This window comes from Brienomyrus brachyistius, chromosome 1, assembly GCF_023856365.1.
Source record: "Brienomyrus brachyistius isolate T26 chromosome 1, BBRACH_0.4, whole genome shotgun sequence".
In the NCBI taxonomy this organism is placed as follows: Eukaryota; Metazoa; Chordata; class Actinopteri; order Osteoglossiformes; family Mormyridae; genus Brienomyrus; species Brienomyrus brachyistius.
The window spans coordinates 11,424,722-11,442,851 of NC_064533.1; the positions used below are offsets into that span (position 1 = coordinate 11,424,722).

The window sequence follows — 18,130 nt, forward strand, 5'->3', positions numbered from 1 at the left end:
GACAAGGCTAACCCTCTTGCCTCTTTGGCGATCTTTTGTTGATTGATTTTTTGAGGTAACTGTAATTCCAAGAATGCCATAGTGGAGCAGATCCTGAAATTGCATAATAAATCCTGCAATAAGATCCATTGATCCAAACCCCTAGTTAAACTTATGGTACATTTTCGAAAACTAAATTCTCATGTTTTTCCCCCCTTGTCTTTATGAAGGTAACTAACCAGATAGTGAATCAGCTTATTATGTGCTAAAAGCATTTAGAAAACCATTCCAAGTCGTGCTCTTTTTTTCAAAACACATTAACGCTGCTATACAATTGTGCAATATTTTGGGTGTAGGTCAAGTGACTTTGGAACATGTTAAAGTTCACTTCCTTTCAGTTCCTGCAACTGTGTGATATATTCAGTCATTGTCTCGTGGGTCGGCCTATCGGTGGAGGCGAAGTGGAAGGTACCAAAGCGCTCTGTGTATAGGGGGCATGCTGTTCTTTGTCATTCCACTGGTTTATGTGCGTCGTTCCACAATTCATTACGCAAGTAACAACTGACCAACCTGCATATACTATAGAGTGCCTGGATGGTATGAGATGACTGTGTGGTGTAAGAGCAAGATATTATGTTCAGTGGGATGGATGTAGAATTTTCTACTAAGGGAACAACTTTTCCAAACACACAGTAAGAGTTGTATGTGACTTAATTTTGGCATCTAAAGCACGTAAAACTTAATAGATTGTTCTGTAGTGTTTTCTGTTGCTCCTTCCACCTGTCAGATCACAGCAGAGCCTGCAGTGGTCATTAGCTGTCACCAGTCCATCCTATTTGTCTTCGTCTGACTATCCCTGCACATCGCACTGTTATACAGGTGTTACTGCTGAGAGTCGGTGGTCATGCGTGTGAGTGTGTGTATGTCTGCTGGAGTGAAAACTCAGGCTCTGTTCCATTAATACATTACATATATTTTAGGACAGACAAAAGTACACTGACTTTGAACACCTTGATAATAATGGAAGATAATAGTTCACAGTACTCTTTGTCAAGTCATTTGGCATAGGGATCAATATTGAATAATAATAATAATTTAAAAACAGTAGAAAAAATAGCAATTAGCCTTTTGGGATCACATCAAGATGTTTTGTTTATGCATTCACAGGCTTTCCACAAATACGTTTGCTCGCTTACACCACTAACTGATTGAAATAGCTTACAAATAAAAAATATATCATATAAAACGGTGGCCACAAGGCTGTGCAAAAGGGAAGACGTCCAACCAATCAGCTTCGCTCTCAGTTTCTCTTCCTGTTTCCAGCCAACCCTTGCAAGTAACAAACTACAAAATAGCACCATTATACAGTGGATAAGATTCCTTAATACGGTTTCGCTATATGATACCATTATGTACAATGATAGTAGGACGATGCATAAACTAAAATAAATGGGAATATTGTTTGATTATACGCAGGTACAGAAGAAGACAGTGTGTTTGTGATGTTCCGTGTCATCGGGTCACCGCTATGGTGAGTATATCTCAGAGGGACTGGCTTGTCTCAGTCTGGAAGCCACAACGTTTGGAGATCCCAGACTGAGATGGTGGAAATTCTTATGAACAGGGAGCCAGTTTGTGTGCGTGTGCGTGCAAGTGTGTGTGTGCGTGAGCATTCCGGGTAGCAGTATCGTGTGTGTCTTAGTAATTCGGGTTTGGTTGCCCGTGCATGTTGGTTGCCCGTGCATGTTGGTTGCCTTTTTTCTCATTTTTTTTTGTTTTGTTTTTCCCAAATGAAAAAGCATGCGGTCCAAGGTATCACAAAAGCAAAGGTTCCTTCACTAAGCTACCAAAGGAGAAGAACACAGGACAAGTGGAATCAATCGTTAATCTCCTGTCTCTGCATGGCAACACTAATACGCTAATGCCCCCTCCCCCCACCCCACCAAACAGGCTCGCAGCTAAGAACATATCTGGCTCCAGGACACACAAGATCACCCTTCCAAAAAACCATCACGGGCTGAACATCCCGTTCCAGCGAACGCAAACCCTGGTGGTGACACCTTTTTCCACACGTTCACAGATGTTCTTAGAAAGCCCCAATGACAATGGGAGACTGTTGGTTTCAGTTGGTAAAACTCTTTTAATCTGTTTTTCGTCTTTCCCAGAATGCATTCCAGTGGCATGCATGGTTGTGTCATTTTGACCTAGGGAAAGAGGGATTGTTTGCTTTTTTTGCACAGTCAGTGCAGACAGAAGAATGGTTAATACACTGGATAAAATCACGTGAGACAACCATGATGTCTGCAGGCCAAAGGCCACGTGATAAAATTCGACCCAAGATTAAAAATCACACTCTCTTTTTCTAGCAAAGCACCCAACTTGTGTATGGATTAAAACATTGGTCCTCTCTTACTGTGAAGTGGACACCCCCCCTCCCATTTTTAGGCTGCTCCATCTGATGACCTCAAGCCTGTTTTTAACCCTCTCCACTGCAGTTCAGTGGCAGGAGGCAGACTGGGGGGGGGGATGGGGAGGGGGGGTTTATTCCCAGGCAGGATGGGTATTCAGAGAGGACGGATGCTCAGATGATGCGCGTGACCTGGGTGTGCAGAAAGGTCCTCCCACAGCCAGGAGGTGCTACAGCTCTCGCAATGGAGTCAAGCAGCAAATTTCTCCTTTCAGTTTAACATATATCTTTTAGGTGGACAGTGATCTCCCCCCCCTCCACACACACACATAACTTTCTTACAAATAACAGTGTACATTATGGACAGAACTCTCTCCCTTCTTGCTATTTGGTACTTATTGAGCATATTTAATCAATAACCTGTTTTGTTTTGCTTATTTGTTTTGTATTATTTTCGTTGTTTTTACAGTGAACCATTACATGTTGGGACAAGGTTGGGGGCCACACCCTTCTCCATCCTTCCGTCGGTCAATATGCCCCTCTATCACCCCTGTGGGTCCTTCTGTCTGTCCTCCTGGGTCTCCTCCTCTACATCCGGTAATTCCTGCCACCTGTATTTCCTCGGCTGGAATTCTTGTGATGCACCTCCTGCAGGGGACAAGGAGATACGGGGCAGGAATTGTGGTTAGGGTACGGCTCGGCTGCGAAGGCACAAGCATAGGAAAGAAGACGCCCGGTCCTCAGTAAATATGAGCACAGCCACCGTCGCTGGAAGACCTCATGTTTAATATGGAGGCTGTCGTTCAGACTGTTGTCTCTAAAAGACCAGTATGCGGTCAGGCAGGAAATTTCATGGTGGGGGCACAGATGGGACTATGAGCTCTGCCACTCAACATTCTATAGACTCCCAGGCTTCTACTTTACCGCACCCCCCAGCCTAGTCTGCATTCTCAGGCACCTCAGGCTAAGCTGCATCTTTGCCAGATTCCATGCAAAGCTGAGACACAACAAAGACAGGGGTCCCAGCCGTCGTGGGGGCTAGGCCATGCTGCGGTTAGCGGCCATGCACAGCTCAGCGTCCCACGGGCCCGACATACCTTACAAGATGGGTGACTATTACCAGATAAGTGTTTCTGTGAAAAAGATTCAAAAGAGAAAGACTGGAAACCAGGTTTCGACCACCAGAATCATGGGCAGTCAAGACGAACCAGCTCACGCAGTCAGTGGCAGTACATCCTGCATCGTTAGCAGATGTACGTAGCATGTAGCATATGGTTTTAGGATATTTATGTAGCATGTAGCATAAGACGCAAGTCTAGCTGCTACTGTCGGCATATGTGTGATATGATTCCTGTGTAGCATGTAGAGTTAGGCACACATTTGGCATTTTTTTGGGGTAGTTCTCTATAATGTGCAGTTGTGTGACATATAGCACCTAGCAAGTAGTGTTCGGCATACCTTCTGTGCTTTCGGCGTGTCCGTGTGGCGCTGCGCACGCACAGAGCGCGCCGCCTTCCCGGACTTCACCGGCGCACAGTACATCTCCAGCCGGCGGAGCTCACAGCTCTGGAAGCAGCATTCGTCCACTATGCCTCGGTTCTGCGATCGCCGCGAGCTCGGCCCGTAGCCCCCGGGTTTACCTGTGGAGATACGAGCCGAGAGACGGACACCCAATGAACCAGACCGAACTTCGACCAAGGCAGTGCCAAAGAAGTGACAGTTCTGAAGAACAGCATCAGCCTCACCTTGTGACTGGACAAGATATAGTGCAAGAACATGTCATTTTAGGACTAATACACATATAATTTTCATCACAACAATGGCTAAAGATATTAATGTCCAGTTACCAAATGCTAATTGGAAATTCTAGGCCCTCTTTGCGTTTAAGCAGGGCCGGCGTGACCTTTTCAGGGTCTTAGGCCAAGACTTTACTGGGAGGTCTTCCCTTCCAGGAAAATTGATGATCATTTCACTTCAACCGCAATCCAGGTAACTGTACCCCATGCAACCGGCCATTCTGCCTATAGCTAGAGCAGGCCCTGCATTTAAGTCTCCTTTAAAACAAAAACTACAGCCAAAGTGGAAACCCCCCCCCCCCCCACTAAGATGCAGCCGTAGCTCGGTTCCTATGAGAACCCACAGAGAACATTCAAAGCTTTTTTGGACTCTGCCAAAGGTACTGGAGCCAAATTCTCTTTGGAGTGGAACCCTGTAAGTCTGCTAACCCCAATACACTGGAAATGGATATAAGAAAGAGGGGTATTCGACCCTAATCCCCCACACCGAAGGCTCCGTGTTGCTGTGCAAAGGCAAGGGCCAGAACGGAGCCTAATTGCCTTGATATACGGGGTGGCGCTAATGACGCCGATTTCGCTGGTGTAAAATTTACAGGATATCGCATTGCGCTGCCAGAATGCAGGCCCCTCTTGGCTGCCGTCCCCATCCAGGAAGCGAAGTCACGGTCACCCGAGAGCATCACGGTCTGACGCTTCGTGCCTGACGACGCCCCCCTGCCCCCCCCCCCCCGCCCGAGACTGACTGAGCTGGCCTGAATTGACCCGTTTTCAAACTGCTTTCCCTCCTCCCTGTCTCTCCTCACTCTCACAAAGACACCGATGTCACAGCACATGCCCCTTCGGAAGAGACAACACCGGGGATGTCGCGAGAGATTTTGGACCCAATGAAAGAATATCATATTAGCCCAGACTAATATTTTAAGGCCCCTGTCACTCAGGGTGCTTGGAATTGTCCTGACTTTCCCCCTCTTTATGGTACCTCTGGACAACACTATCTGTCAAGGGCTCAAATCTTACAGCAGATGCAGGATCCCTGAGGGAAACATGCAGAGGGTCAACCTCCCAACAGCCTCTAACAGACGCATGACGTACCGTATATCATTACATTCCTGCAGTGGCCTCGTCTATTTCTGACGGAACAGGAAACCCAGGAGTTCTGACATGCTGCTGGTGTTGTGAGGACCGGACTATTGATTAATGATGGACCTCTAGAAGGTCTGAAGTCCAAACAGAATTAGGGTGACAAGAAGGATTGATGTTGGAAGTACTTTATGAAAGGTATAGGTCTTTTGATCTCCATATTTATCCACATTGGTTGCCGTAAACAGATCTAAGAGATTGTTGTTGTAGGGTTTGTGTTTTGAGTTACTTTAGTGGGAGAACTGAAATACCTGCAGATATACTAACAGTGCTATGACAGGTATCCGATCAAAACAGTCACATGTCTAACTAGTGGCCTTATTGAAAGTAGCTGAAGTAATGCATGGACACACAGTTATTCAGTGTGGGAGATTCACATGAACGGACCCCCATGTGACCCTCCTGGACCCTGCCTTGTAAGTGGTTCTCAGGCAGACGCACTGAGCCCCCCTACCCACCCCAAACTGGCCTTTCTAAAGCATAACCACACTCCATCCATAATTCCCAATTTTCCTCCAGCCCAGGACACTTCTCAAAAGGAGCCCTACAGCTCCAATAGACTTTTCCCTGTTACCAAATGAAATAATCATAATGTAATATGGCATTTACAAGGAGGAAATGCCTTTCCCTTTCACAGTTAATAGCTCTTGGCTTGGGGGACGGCTGACAGAGCGCATTAACTTCTGCGCGCGGCCTGCCTTGTTGTGACAGTGCTCTGTGCCGGACGTCCAAGGCCTACCATTGTGAAACGGGCCTGTTTTCCAAAGAGCGGAGCCCATGGGGGGGTGGTGCCCCAGTGTGGGGGGGATAAGGAGGAGCTCTGGGCCTCTCCACAAACACACGCAGGCTCTCTGGCACTCTGATGCTGCAAGCTTGCTGCCACGGCCATCGCTCTGCGATCTCTCCCCGCCAGGCAGGGCCAGACGAGTGCAGAGGGGTTAGAGAGAGATAAATTAACCTTTATTATTGGAGCGCTCCATTCATGCGCTGTGCGTGCGCGTTTTGGCAACCGCCTCCGTATCCCTGTCACACTAATAAAGCAAACAAAATTTAAAGACCGAAGCTGAGAGAGGAGGGGGAGAGAGAGAGAGAGAGCGCAAGAGGAAGCCATTAAACGTGTGTATATATCAGCTCTCAGGCACGGCCGGATCTGCGAGCAGCTGACGAAATGATGGAGCGTTAATTCAATCTGATCCTCCGCCGCGTCCAAACGCTGGTAAATACATTTTCCCGGCGCGGCCTCCTAAGCAATCGATGAGAAGCCACCGGGTCTCCCATCCACATGGCAGACAGAGAGGTGAATCGAACAGCCCACCCTCCTATAGCCATGTGATATCAGACGGAGGTGTTGAATACACAATAAGGGTGATGTAAAGCTGGTCCCTTGTGATTTTTCACTTGGAAATGGCTGTTGAAGAACAGGATGTTGTCCAAGGCAGGGATCCTGTTCTTCCGTTTCAATTAGCTATACCTCAGCTTATCAGGGTTACTTCTTGTGCGTAAGGGAAAATAGTTCTGTTCTCTGTGGTCCACAATTTATTTGTCCCAGCTTAAAATCTTAGATATGGGCATTGGGACTTTATTAAATCCCAAGTTTTCCTTAAGTGGCAACATGTTTGCCTGTGGCTCAGAGGGCAATCTGGAGAAAAGAGGCATCCATCAATGTAATGAAACTTCTGACAATCTTCAAAGGCTTTCTTCATGCCAGATGAAAAAATAATTTAGATCATTAGCTGGTGGGCTGCATATTAATTCTTTCATTCTTCAAAACTGGGCAGCAATCTTTAAATGGGTTATTTATAAACATATATAAACAATTTTCTAGCATGACAGTATTTTAATAATTGGTTCTAATTTTGTCCTCTTTTGCTTTGTTTAATTGTTCACAAAATTAAGGTTTAGGGCAAAATGGAAATCAGAAATGGAGGGTTATTTTTTTGCAGCTGAGAGAGAGAGCTGGACCGTTACAAGGAAGGGGTCGGGTCGTGGGTCCACCACCTCCGGCTCCCTTCACAAGCCCGACACCACATGACACTAGATAAATACTGACGCTCAGAAGTGCTCATGATGCCTGACCCACCCGAAGCTCTGAAAACAGGAGAATTCTTGTAAGCTGTCTCTGACATAGCAACTCCCACTCTTGTTCACACCCTCAATACCTACTTTCTTTTCATCCTTTCATCCATCTCGTCCCCCGAAACTCGGCCACCCGTCACACATTAATTATGGGCCTTTTCCACTGGCGTACAGGAACCGACCAGCACCACGAAGAGAGACTAGTTACAGCGCGGTTCCAGCTCGTTTCCATTTTCCCCTGCAGAAGGGTCAGCTTGGTAAAGGCGTTGCCAGGTTTGGAGAACGATAGTCATGTAAAACCAAAGAGACATTTATTTACTGTTCACATGGTGTACATCATAATTCATTCATCCATCCATCCATCCATTTTCCAACCCGCTTGTCATACTGGGTCGCGGGGGTCCGGAGCCTATCCCGGAAGCAATGGGCACGAGGCAGGGAACAACCCAGGATGGGGGGCCAGCCCATCGCAGGGCACACTCACACACCATTCACTCACACATGCACACCTATGGGCAATTTAGTAACTCCAATTAGCCTCAGCATGTTTTTGGACTGTGGGGGGAAACCAAAGTACCCGGAGGAAACCCCACGACGACATGGGGAGAACATGCAAACTCCGCACACATGTGACCCAGGCGGAGACTCGAACCCGGGTCCCAGAGGTGTGAGGCAACAGTGCTAACCACTGCACCACCATGCCGCCCCATACAGTGCTGACCACTGCACCACCATGCCGCCCCCCATCATAATTCACTATGTGCTAATTTCTTAATTTTCTAGCACATTTGTGTGAATCGTCAGGCTATACAAGCATCAAACAGCAGCAGGATTAGCGTTCACTTGCATGAATTTGCATTACGAATCCATTCCGTTCAGTTGTTCTATAGTACTTTTTTTAAGTAGGAGGTTGGGAAGTTCTGAGTTTTCTGGAATGCATCGCAATGTGCAACACTACTAATAATGAATAATACATAGAATACAATTTTTTTTCTTCAGATAATCCATGAACAGAACACAGATTTCTCCTTGCATATTGACCAATCAGATGGTGGGGACACAACCAACTCAGTTTGCTCATACTTTAGGCCCTAGTAAGCAGGGCCATGTAAGCACAGGTACAGCTTGCACACTTTACAATGGAAAACCTCCAGTTTCCTGTACGCTTGGGTAGGGCTTGGTTCTTGATGGCAGTGGAAAAGTAGCAACTTCTTCTACGACGCATATAGTCTAACTTAATGGCTTTGCTTCCAGGTCCTCTCTTCCTTCCACAGTTTGAAGCACATAGCTGGAATGAAAGTGATTGTTTTCCTTCGCTCTGGGTTTGGCCTTTGCTACCTAATCTACCACCCAGGCCACTAACACTCTGGTCAAAGGCCGGAACGTTCTCACCTTACATGACTGTGCCTTAAGATTAACTGGCAGAACCATTGTTCCTCACCCCAGAATCCAGAGTAAAAGCCCACAGTTGGATCCTGCCATTATGCAATCACAGGTTGTGGCAAGCCAGGCTTCTCTGAAGTGGGTTGGCTCCTGTTTTGCTCCCCCCTCCCCACTCCCGTGGGATAAAGTTCTGCAAATTAACATCCGCTGCTTTTTTCAAAATAACCTGTAACCACACAAACAGCTGGAGAGGAGAGAGGAATAACCAGCTGGTCTTAAAAGGGGTGCTTTTGGAAAGATTACACCCTCCGATCCCTTGTAAACAAAGGGCTTTATACGCCAGGCTTCATAAATAAATACATGAGGTGGTCTTTCATGCGCTGCCTCTTGGCGAGGAAGCAAGTTTCTCCAAAGCAGATCAGCGGTGGACTGGCCTTTAACTGTGTTCCCACTCATGTGCATTTCGTTGTGGAATACATATCAGATTGCCCAACTTTTCTTTGGCTTTGACAGAGATCTTGGATCCCCCAAAGGCCTGCTGTTCCAGGTGATCTTGTTGCAGTTGCAAAGTGGAAAAGTCCAGTAGAGAACGACAATTCATACGTCTGGAGGTGTTTCCTGTTAAACCTGAATTATCCCAAGTTCATATTGGGGACGAGTTCATATGGCAAACCTCCTGATGGGGCTCTAGATGGTGTTGCTCAGGTGTGCAAGTGGAATGAAGGATGCGTGCAAGGACACCAAGGCCAGCAAGACAATTCAGGCCAGTGAGAACTCTGCTTGATGCTTCCTATCAGTAGGATACAGAGAGGTTCAAATGCACTGCCGTCGCTACTGTTAATGTTGACTTTGGTGGGACCACCAGAGTGTGAAAGAGACAGGTCAGCAATCCAGCCAATGGCCAAAGGCCTGTTTGCTGAGGACACCGAACATATCACACATTCCTGAGAGGAACAATTCAGGGGGAAAAAATGGCTGGGCTCCCCGTCCTGAGTGCCACAACAAGGATATGAGTTTTACAGGCTTGCGTTGGTTAATAAAAACCAGCAGATTCCTGAGACCAAGCGGTGCACGCTGACTGCAGAGTGTCAGGGAGTTTATGGCACGATGGGGACCATACAGGCCTGAAAACTGCCTTTTTATCACTGGCACCACAAAGTGTTTATGGCTTAAGTGAAATTTCCCTCACTTTTTAGAGAAACTTTTTTGTCTTTATAGGCTGAGCAATTAAGCCCAAAAGTTTCTCCGGATTCTTCTTTGTCTACCTTCACAAGCATCTGCTCCTTTCACGAAATGTTATGTGGCACATCAGTGGCTGAAAGAGTTCGATTCCCTATTGGGTTTTGTGAAGAGCCAGTCACAGATCAGCACAGTTTAGAACAGCTCAGGCTCCTGGGAACGATTTTAACATTGCAATTCAACATTTACTGTTGCTCAAGCACGTGTTCAGGGGTCCGTTGGCGTGAACCCAATCCCACATTCCCCTGTTCCTCTTCAATAAGGCCCTACTGCAAGCTTCAGTTTATATGCTCTTTGCACATTATCCACTGTCTCATGCATATGCTTCAGGAAAAGCACAGGAAACATAATCAAACCAAGGTGTTCCGTTATTCTTTCCGTCCAGGTGCAAAATCACCTTAAATCAGCTTCCCTAAGCAAAGAGAACTCAGATGCTCAGTCCCATGTGGAAACTTCTGCTTCGCCTTGGTGTCACCAACGGCCTCATTGAGAAAACGTTCCTTGAAAAGTAAACCATTGTTTTTCGTTAGATAAACATCTACGGCTCCACAGATGGGACAGACAGGGATACTCACTCCAAGAAGTTCCAAGCAATTTACGGCACCATCATCAACAGCCTCTGCTTTAATTTCTTTTCTCGGACTGTCATTTCATGCAGGCAGTTATGAGTTTTGAACTATGGATAGTTTTACTGCACTGAAGGGAGCTGCTTCGCTGACAGTAATGCAGGAGTTACAACTTGTTGTTTAAGCTCTGCTGAAATTTTCCACTAACCCTCCCATCCTTTCACTCCCGTCCTGGATCAAGGACATGTCACTTTTGCGATGGTAGGAGAGAAAGATTGCTGTTCCCCCAGGGATACTCTGCTAGGGGCATGTTAGTGCGGAAAATCTCATTACATCACGCAGAGTAACAGCCTCTAATTGGTCCCTGTCCTTTTCAAGAAGCTCTCACTGTTTGGGCAGGACATCGATGGGTCGGCAGACATGTTCCTCCATGCAGATGATGGCAGTGTTCCCCCTAGATGTTGCTCCAAGAACTGCATTCCTCAGACCATACACCAGAACTCAATGAACCCTGCATTCATGACTACTCTGAGGCTGATCTCCATGTCTTTGAAAGCAATGAGTTGCAATAACGGGCTCATTGTCAAAAGAAGAATGAAAATGGAATTGGCTGCTTGTTGTGCCGTGATTCATCGCTAAGTGTCTAGGTAAGTGCTGTTGTGGCTTTGAGGGAAAACAGCCTCCTTGGCTAACAGCAGACCAGACATCTTACTCAAGGATGTTTTCCCTCCTCCTTAAAAATGGGGTAAGCCCAGCAGAGACCGTGAAATAACTATAGTTGCAATAGATACTGTGAGACCAATCTGAGTTCTGTGTGGGGACAGGAGGGGCCTTGCTGGCTGCAATCCCCGTTATGTTAATACCATCTAGAATCTTCTTCTCTGGTTTCATATTTACCTTGCAGTTAGAATACCACCGAATTTCCCTCGCTGCAGATGCAGCTTCTGGATCAGTCTGTCTGCTCGAACATTAAAAAAGACATCACTAGATTTCTAGGTCAGGCTAATAATTGGAAAAACTGACTAGAGCTGGGTTTTTTTTCAGACCACATTTTGTTTCAATAAAAGGTTTTTTTTCCACAGTGTCGTATTTCACATTTCTGTCAAGGTAATGAAATCTGAAGTCTTGAAGTCCACTTTCAGGGTGACGCACGCAAGGTGGATTGGCATCGTTTTGGCACGGCGACGCCGCTGTCTTGTCCCTCGGTATAATCACCGGCACCCCGTGTTTCCTCGCTGCAATGTGGCTGCCCATTGCTCAGTGACCCACAAATGGATCCGCCGTGAGGTCACAGTCATTCTGCCCCTCTACTCTCACGCCATTTACTTCCCGTCAATTACTTACGCAAAACTCCACTTTAAATGAATTCCCCACACTGCAGTGCTGCTAATTAGCAGCAGCTCTGCCTACATCTTTGCTCCCACGACACTTACGGTCTCCAGATAAGCTGTTTTCATGGGCTTGACCGTAGAATACATCATTCAAACCACAAACATTAACTGCACTAGACATTTTCATTGAACGTAGCTCTGGGAACGAGGCCTTGTCCTGAATTCACCCCGGACACACAAATACCCAAACCCTTGCCCTGGCCTCATTGTAGATCTTACTTCTGGTATCCCGGTGACAACTAGCTTGCGGTACTGTAGTACAACATTATAACAATAAATAATGTCAACGTACTGGACCATGTCTCTGCCTACTGCATTGTTCAAACCCCTTTCTTGGATAGCTATTCCCACTCCCTGTCTCTTTCTCCTGATTGGCTACTCAGACTCCTTGTCCACAGTGACTCCTCCCACCACAGAGCCCTCTTCTGATCCATTTCCAGCCCCTGGCACCAGGAGGCCTTAACGGACGCTCACACTGCCAGAGCCAATCGGATCGTGATGCCTTAAGCAGTTGTATCGACGCTGATCCGAGCGGCAGCAGCGCCTCCTGAGGCACGGGGCTGGACCCCTGGCAAGCGCAATGTCGCTCATGGGGTTTTCTTGGTATTTGTTTTCAGGGAAAGGCAGCAGCGACAGAGTCCGATGCCAAGGCAGAGCCTGGCTGGCATCATTCCAGATGAACCTGATGCTCCTAGCGGCTGAGCTGCCATCGCCGCCTCGCGGCTCGCTAAGTCAGATCGTGCCGGGGCACTAAGCAGGCAGCGCGGGGCCTCACCGCAGATCGGCGTCATCGCCCCTTGTTTTATCTGTCATGCCTCCACCGCCGTGGCGAACCCTGTATTCAAACGTGGCGTCCAAACCGACAGGCGGACGGCCAGGATCGGGGGCCGCTTCTCTCAGCTGTATCTCCACACCTCCCAGAAATAAAAGGCTCCTTTTGGAAAACGTCACTGCGGCATGGATCGTCGCATAAGGAAATACGAAACGGGGTTCCTTTTGGATGAATACACCTTCCTTTGTCTGTGGTGAAAGCTATTCCCAGCTCATGATCCCGGCACAGCAAGAAGAGACAAGTTGTCGTATAGTACCCCCAAACATTTTTATTTTAACTTTCCTGGATTACTAAAGTATATGACAAAAACAGCATGTTGCTCCGGAACATTCAATGGCCGTGCAGGTGTTGTATTATCGTTTTATGCCTGATGGCAAAAAAATAGTGGTAACTTTTTTGTGATAAAATATCTAAAAACAGATTTTATGATTTAAAGGTCTGCTAGAATCAGTACCACTTCTTATATTGCACCAGAAAGGCCCCTCTGGGTAGTAAAGCGAAGCAGCCGTGTTTTGGGTGCAGTACCTGATTTGGCCAGCCAGGGGCAGTGCACATTGTCAGAGACCCCGCGTCCATGCTATGAGCGGTAGCTCCCAGAGAAGCGGCTTGCCACTTGGCGCGCTGACCGTGGTACCTCGACTCGGCATTGGAATGCTAGCCTGGCATTCACCATTTAAAATGGAAAATAGGCAATGGATTCCACACAGAGGGTTTTCTTTGGGTAACTTTTTCTCTCTGTTGGAAAAAAGCTCACTTGTGCGCAGATTTTTCTTTTTTCCCTCCCCTCATTTAAACACAGGCAGCCAAATTCCACTTAAAGCTCTGTCCCCAGGGACAGAACAGCTACTTGCCATGAATATAATATACTTATAGCTGTTAAATATCAATCTACACTTAATCTAACCCTCAGCAGCCCATATAACGCTAACCTCGCTATCCTTGCATCGTCTGCACTTCAGATCAGCAAGGCCTGCTGATCTACACTGTAGATTGACTAATCGTCCCATCACACATGAAAGCGACAAAGGGATTAACAGATACACCCTAGCACCTACTCTTCTTATAAACCCAGCTGAAGCCCAAAAATAAAAAAAGGGGTCGGAAAAAAGAGGACACCAAAAAAAGGGCAGCTGTTTCTTTATTTATGAAGAGCCCATTAGCACTGGTGGGGGGGGAGAAGCACTGGTTGTACTTTATGAATAAATAAAAAGTGCACTTACTGAAATAAAAGCCTCTCTCTCCGCACACGAACTGCAGCGTGTCCACCAGCTCCGCTCCGCACAGCGTCTCGGGACCCGCCGTCGCAGCTGGCGTCAGCGCCAGAACGCACAGCACCAGGGACAGGGTATGGGTACAGGAGATACAGCACATCTTACTCTGCGACCAATAGGGAGAGGGACACCGTCAGAGGATTCCAGCACAGCACGCAGGGCGACCAATAGATAGCGAGGGATGCGGTCACTGGGAGCACAAAGCGCGCCAGGCCGCCTAAGCCTCTTCCACAGCTTTAAACTATTATTCCTATCCCTCGTGTAATCGCGACGCTTATGATCAGCAATAGTATTTCGCTTCAGTCCTTTAAAGTTCCGTAATCATCTCATTATAATCAAGGACGCCGTATCCTTTCCTGTCCTCAAGGATGAGTGCACTGATATCTGTGTAGTTACAGATAAACAGGTGGCCAAACACAGACGAATGGTTAGCGACAGACTTGCAGGGGGGTGGGGGGCATAGACGTCGCTCATTCAGGCTACCTGCCCAACTCGCAGAGGCTGAATCTCACGATCGGTCCGGTCAGGTGGAATGTACCGAGCTCACATGCGCGAGCTGCATCCAGGGAGAATCGGTGTTTCCCACATCTGTCCCAGCCGTAAAGGCGTTTTATTCAAAAGAGTAAGTGTGCCAGATTAAGGAAACGACCGCACGTAAAGTGTTTCTAGAAACAAACAAGAAGTTTACAATGTCTAAGGATGGGCTTTAAACGGTATTTTGGCGAAATGTCACACGCGGCATTTATATAGTTTTTGCCCAAAAGCCCTATACAGAAGCGATGTGTGCCATTTTAGCATAAAGGGCACATAAGCTATTTATTTAATGAATGCTCAGATTATTTTAAACAGAATTTGTTATATATACTGGAATACTGTCCTATTTACCTTGATGATTAGCTAGCGGATAGTGGTTATGGGAATCAGCAATTTAATAGATAATAATTAATAATAAATAAAGTAGTAATTGGACGCAGTGAGACACCGTTGCTCAGCTGCCTGAAAACACACGCACATTAAATGCTGAGCCGGGGATCTTGCTGTCTAGGACAGAGTAAAATGAGATGGAAACTGCAGAACTGCCAGAATCGGTGGCAAGAGCTCGAGGAAGCTGCACGGGCCAAATTTACATAATAAAAAGAATCTACGGCGGATTCTCGCGCGGCCGCCTGGAATCCGCTGCGCTTCTGCTCGTTTTCTCCAAGTGCGCCTGTGAGAGCCGCGGCTGTGCAGCAAGCCATTTCTGGAAAAAGTTTGTTTATTCCGTTTTATTTTATTATTTGTGCGGAGCTGTCGGAAATGAGTTTCAAAGTTCACAGCAACTGAATGCCCATAACTTATCATTTATCACCACTGCCCAATTAAATAATCCATCTAACATGCACCGAAAGGCAAAACGTATCCAAAATGCTAAAACCGTACACACGTCAATAAACGTCCCTGTTTATCTATATTATTATAGAGACAAACACGTGCTCTGTAGTGCACCTAGTAATAATACACGTCAATATTATTACAAAAATGACAAATTGCAACAGTAAATGAAATTATATGCATACGAAGACATGTACATATACAACACAAAACACCGATGGAAAGACAATTAGATGTTAATCTACAGTAAAATAATACTAGTTTAATCAAAATGGTGTATTTCAAAGCTCAGTGATTAAGTTATGTCATCATTGATGCAATCTTTCTATTCATAGGTGGAAAGTATTTATTCACAGGATGTAAAACTAAGCGCTCAGCGCAGTGATGATATGTAATGCGTTATCAAATACAAGGTGTATTATTTAGAGTAAAACGAAATCCGTACAGTTACCTTGAAGACATCACACAACTGCCACTGAAAGAAGTGACCGGCGATCATACCCAAGGGTCTCCACACGGCAAAGACCAGCAAAAATGAATTTGTTTGAAGTCATTAAAAAATCCAGCGAGAAAGACGATGGGATGGATGTAGGCAATGTCACATCTCAGTGTTTCGACAATGTTCCATTGCGCAGGCTCGTTTTGGTGAAGTGAGATTTAGCGAACAGGAGACGGATTTAGAGAGAAAATCCTTCACATTTATCTATATTACAGATATTTTCAACAGGAAACAGCTGTTGCAGTCTCTGCCTTCTCCTCTCGCTAAGTTACTCATTAGGAATTTTGGGCACATTTTCAAATAACGTCATTCCACTTTTTTTTCGATGGGATTGAATTTTGATCTCGTAAAGCCTTTCAAGATAAAAGAGAGTTACCGTGCCACCCGCGCTGCTTAACAAAGCTAGTTAGGAGAAACAGCACGTTATAATCAGTATATAGTTCAAATAAAATGCATTTTAAAAATCTGTGCGAATCAGCGACTAGAGCACATGACAATATTACTGCCCACGAAGCATTTGTGCGCTTTATTGGGTGTTAGGTGTGTGTGTGTGCACAGAAAGGTACCAAACAATCGGAGAAAGGAGAAACCTGACTGTAGAATTTAACTTGTCTTATTACGCTGTAATACCGGTGTTACTGATAGCATGTTATTTGCTATTTTCATTTAGACTGTTAAATACATTCACCTACTACACTGCTGCTGGGATTTTGTGCGCTTTGAATCAGAGACGCTGGGTCAGCTAAAAAAGAGGTAGCCAACAGTTCAGTTTCACTGAACATGAACTACGACTGCACTAAAACTTTATGAATCCGTTTGCGTTTGTTGGGTGTTGGTCTGGCGCGCGTCCGCTGGATTTGGGGGGGGGGGGGGGGGGGGGAGAAAACAGGGCAGGTTGACCTTATACAGGGGAAAGTCGGAGAGGCTGGCAGATCACGCTTTCTGCGGTGTCTTCGCGCAGACACACGCCTCATCTACACCCAGCCTACCTTTCAATCGGCACCTCTTGCACTTTTCCCGTCCCGCTCACATGTCAAGAATCAAGCCGTCCACTGCTGCTCACCGAAACATAGTGGGCTAGGTTGGATGGGTTCATTTGTTTCCCAGTGAAACTGTTTTATCGTATTCCATAAACGAACGAATAAAGGGCCAGTTGAATTTCTATTTATCGTGTGACTTTTTGTCCCAGTTCTTAGGCGGCAGCAAATGCATGAATGGGGACTGTTCCGGAACATCAACATTGATTACAAACATTGAATTTTATAAACATGGGCATATCTTTTCATATTAAATATAGAGGAGATACGATACTGAAAAGCTTATCCTCATAAAACTTCACAAAAACACTTTTTGCTGCCTGGACAGTTGAATCGTGAGGTTAATTGTTTCATCGATATGTTCAAGCTTGTAAAAGGATCAGTCTCGTGAGTGGCATTATTTGCCTTTGAATGATTAGATGGATATTCAGTATGAAATCCTGCTCTTGATCAATGTTCCATTTCCCTTGATGACGTAGCACTGCACAGAGCCCAAAGCACTACATGTACAATGCTGATGCCACAACACTAACCCTAGAGCACATAGTGCTGCTGGGCAACTGGAAGAAGACCTTTATCTCACACGGTTGCTGTAAACATCCACTGATGTTGCGGTCTTGGCTTGTTGGCTTCTACTCTTCTTGGGGTTACAATTCCCGATTTTGCACGACTGAACCATGTCACAGAAGAACAGAAGAGATGCTGGACTTGGTGTCCTTCTTAATCGGGATGCTGCGAGGAAGATGAATCAGCGTACCACACTGGATCTTGTGTGGAGGAAGCCAGGGAAGACGATTGATTTCTGAGGCATCTAAAGTGCTTCCGCATCACTCAGGAGGTAAAACTGCAGGCAGTTGTGGGTAGGATTCCTGGATACAAAGACCCAGTCGTCACACACACAGCCATTTCTCTCCTTTGTCAAACACACACACAACATAATCCTACAGCCACTGCCTTCCCTCGTCTCACAAAATACCCTGCATTAGATGCCCTTTATCAAACATGCACATTTTTCGCTCGCGTTATTATTTTTCTTTTTGCAGACATTTTCTCATGCAGGCGTGTTAGGACAGACGCGTCGGCCGCCATGCAGATTACATGCCTCTCGTAAGACATCCCTCATCATTCGTGATCATCACATTG

At 46.2% G+C, this 18,130-nt stretch overlaps 1 protein-coding gene across 1 annotated transcript; it reads right to left on the reverse strand.

The window, feature by feature from the left end:
* Positions 1-931: 931 nt before the first annotated feature.
* On the reverse strand, positions 932-16,467 carry igf1 (insulin-like growth factor 1). Its single transcript, XM_049023429.1, is given in 5 exon segments — positions 932-3,034; positions 3,845-4,026; positions 14,030-14,186; positions 15,903-15,956; positions 15,958-16,467. Coding segments are annotated over 5 exon segments (501 nt in total). The 5' UTR covers positions 16,006-16,467; the 3' UTR covers positions 932-2,974.
* Between the last annotated feature and the right edge of the window lie 1,663 nt (positions 16,468-18,130).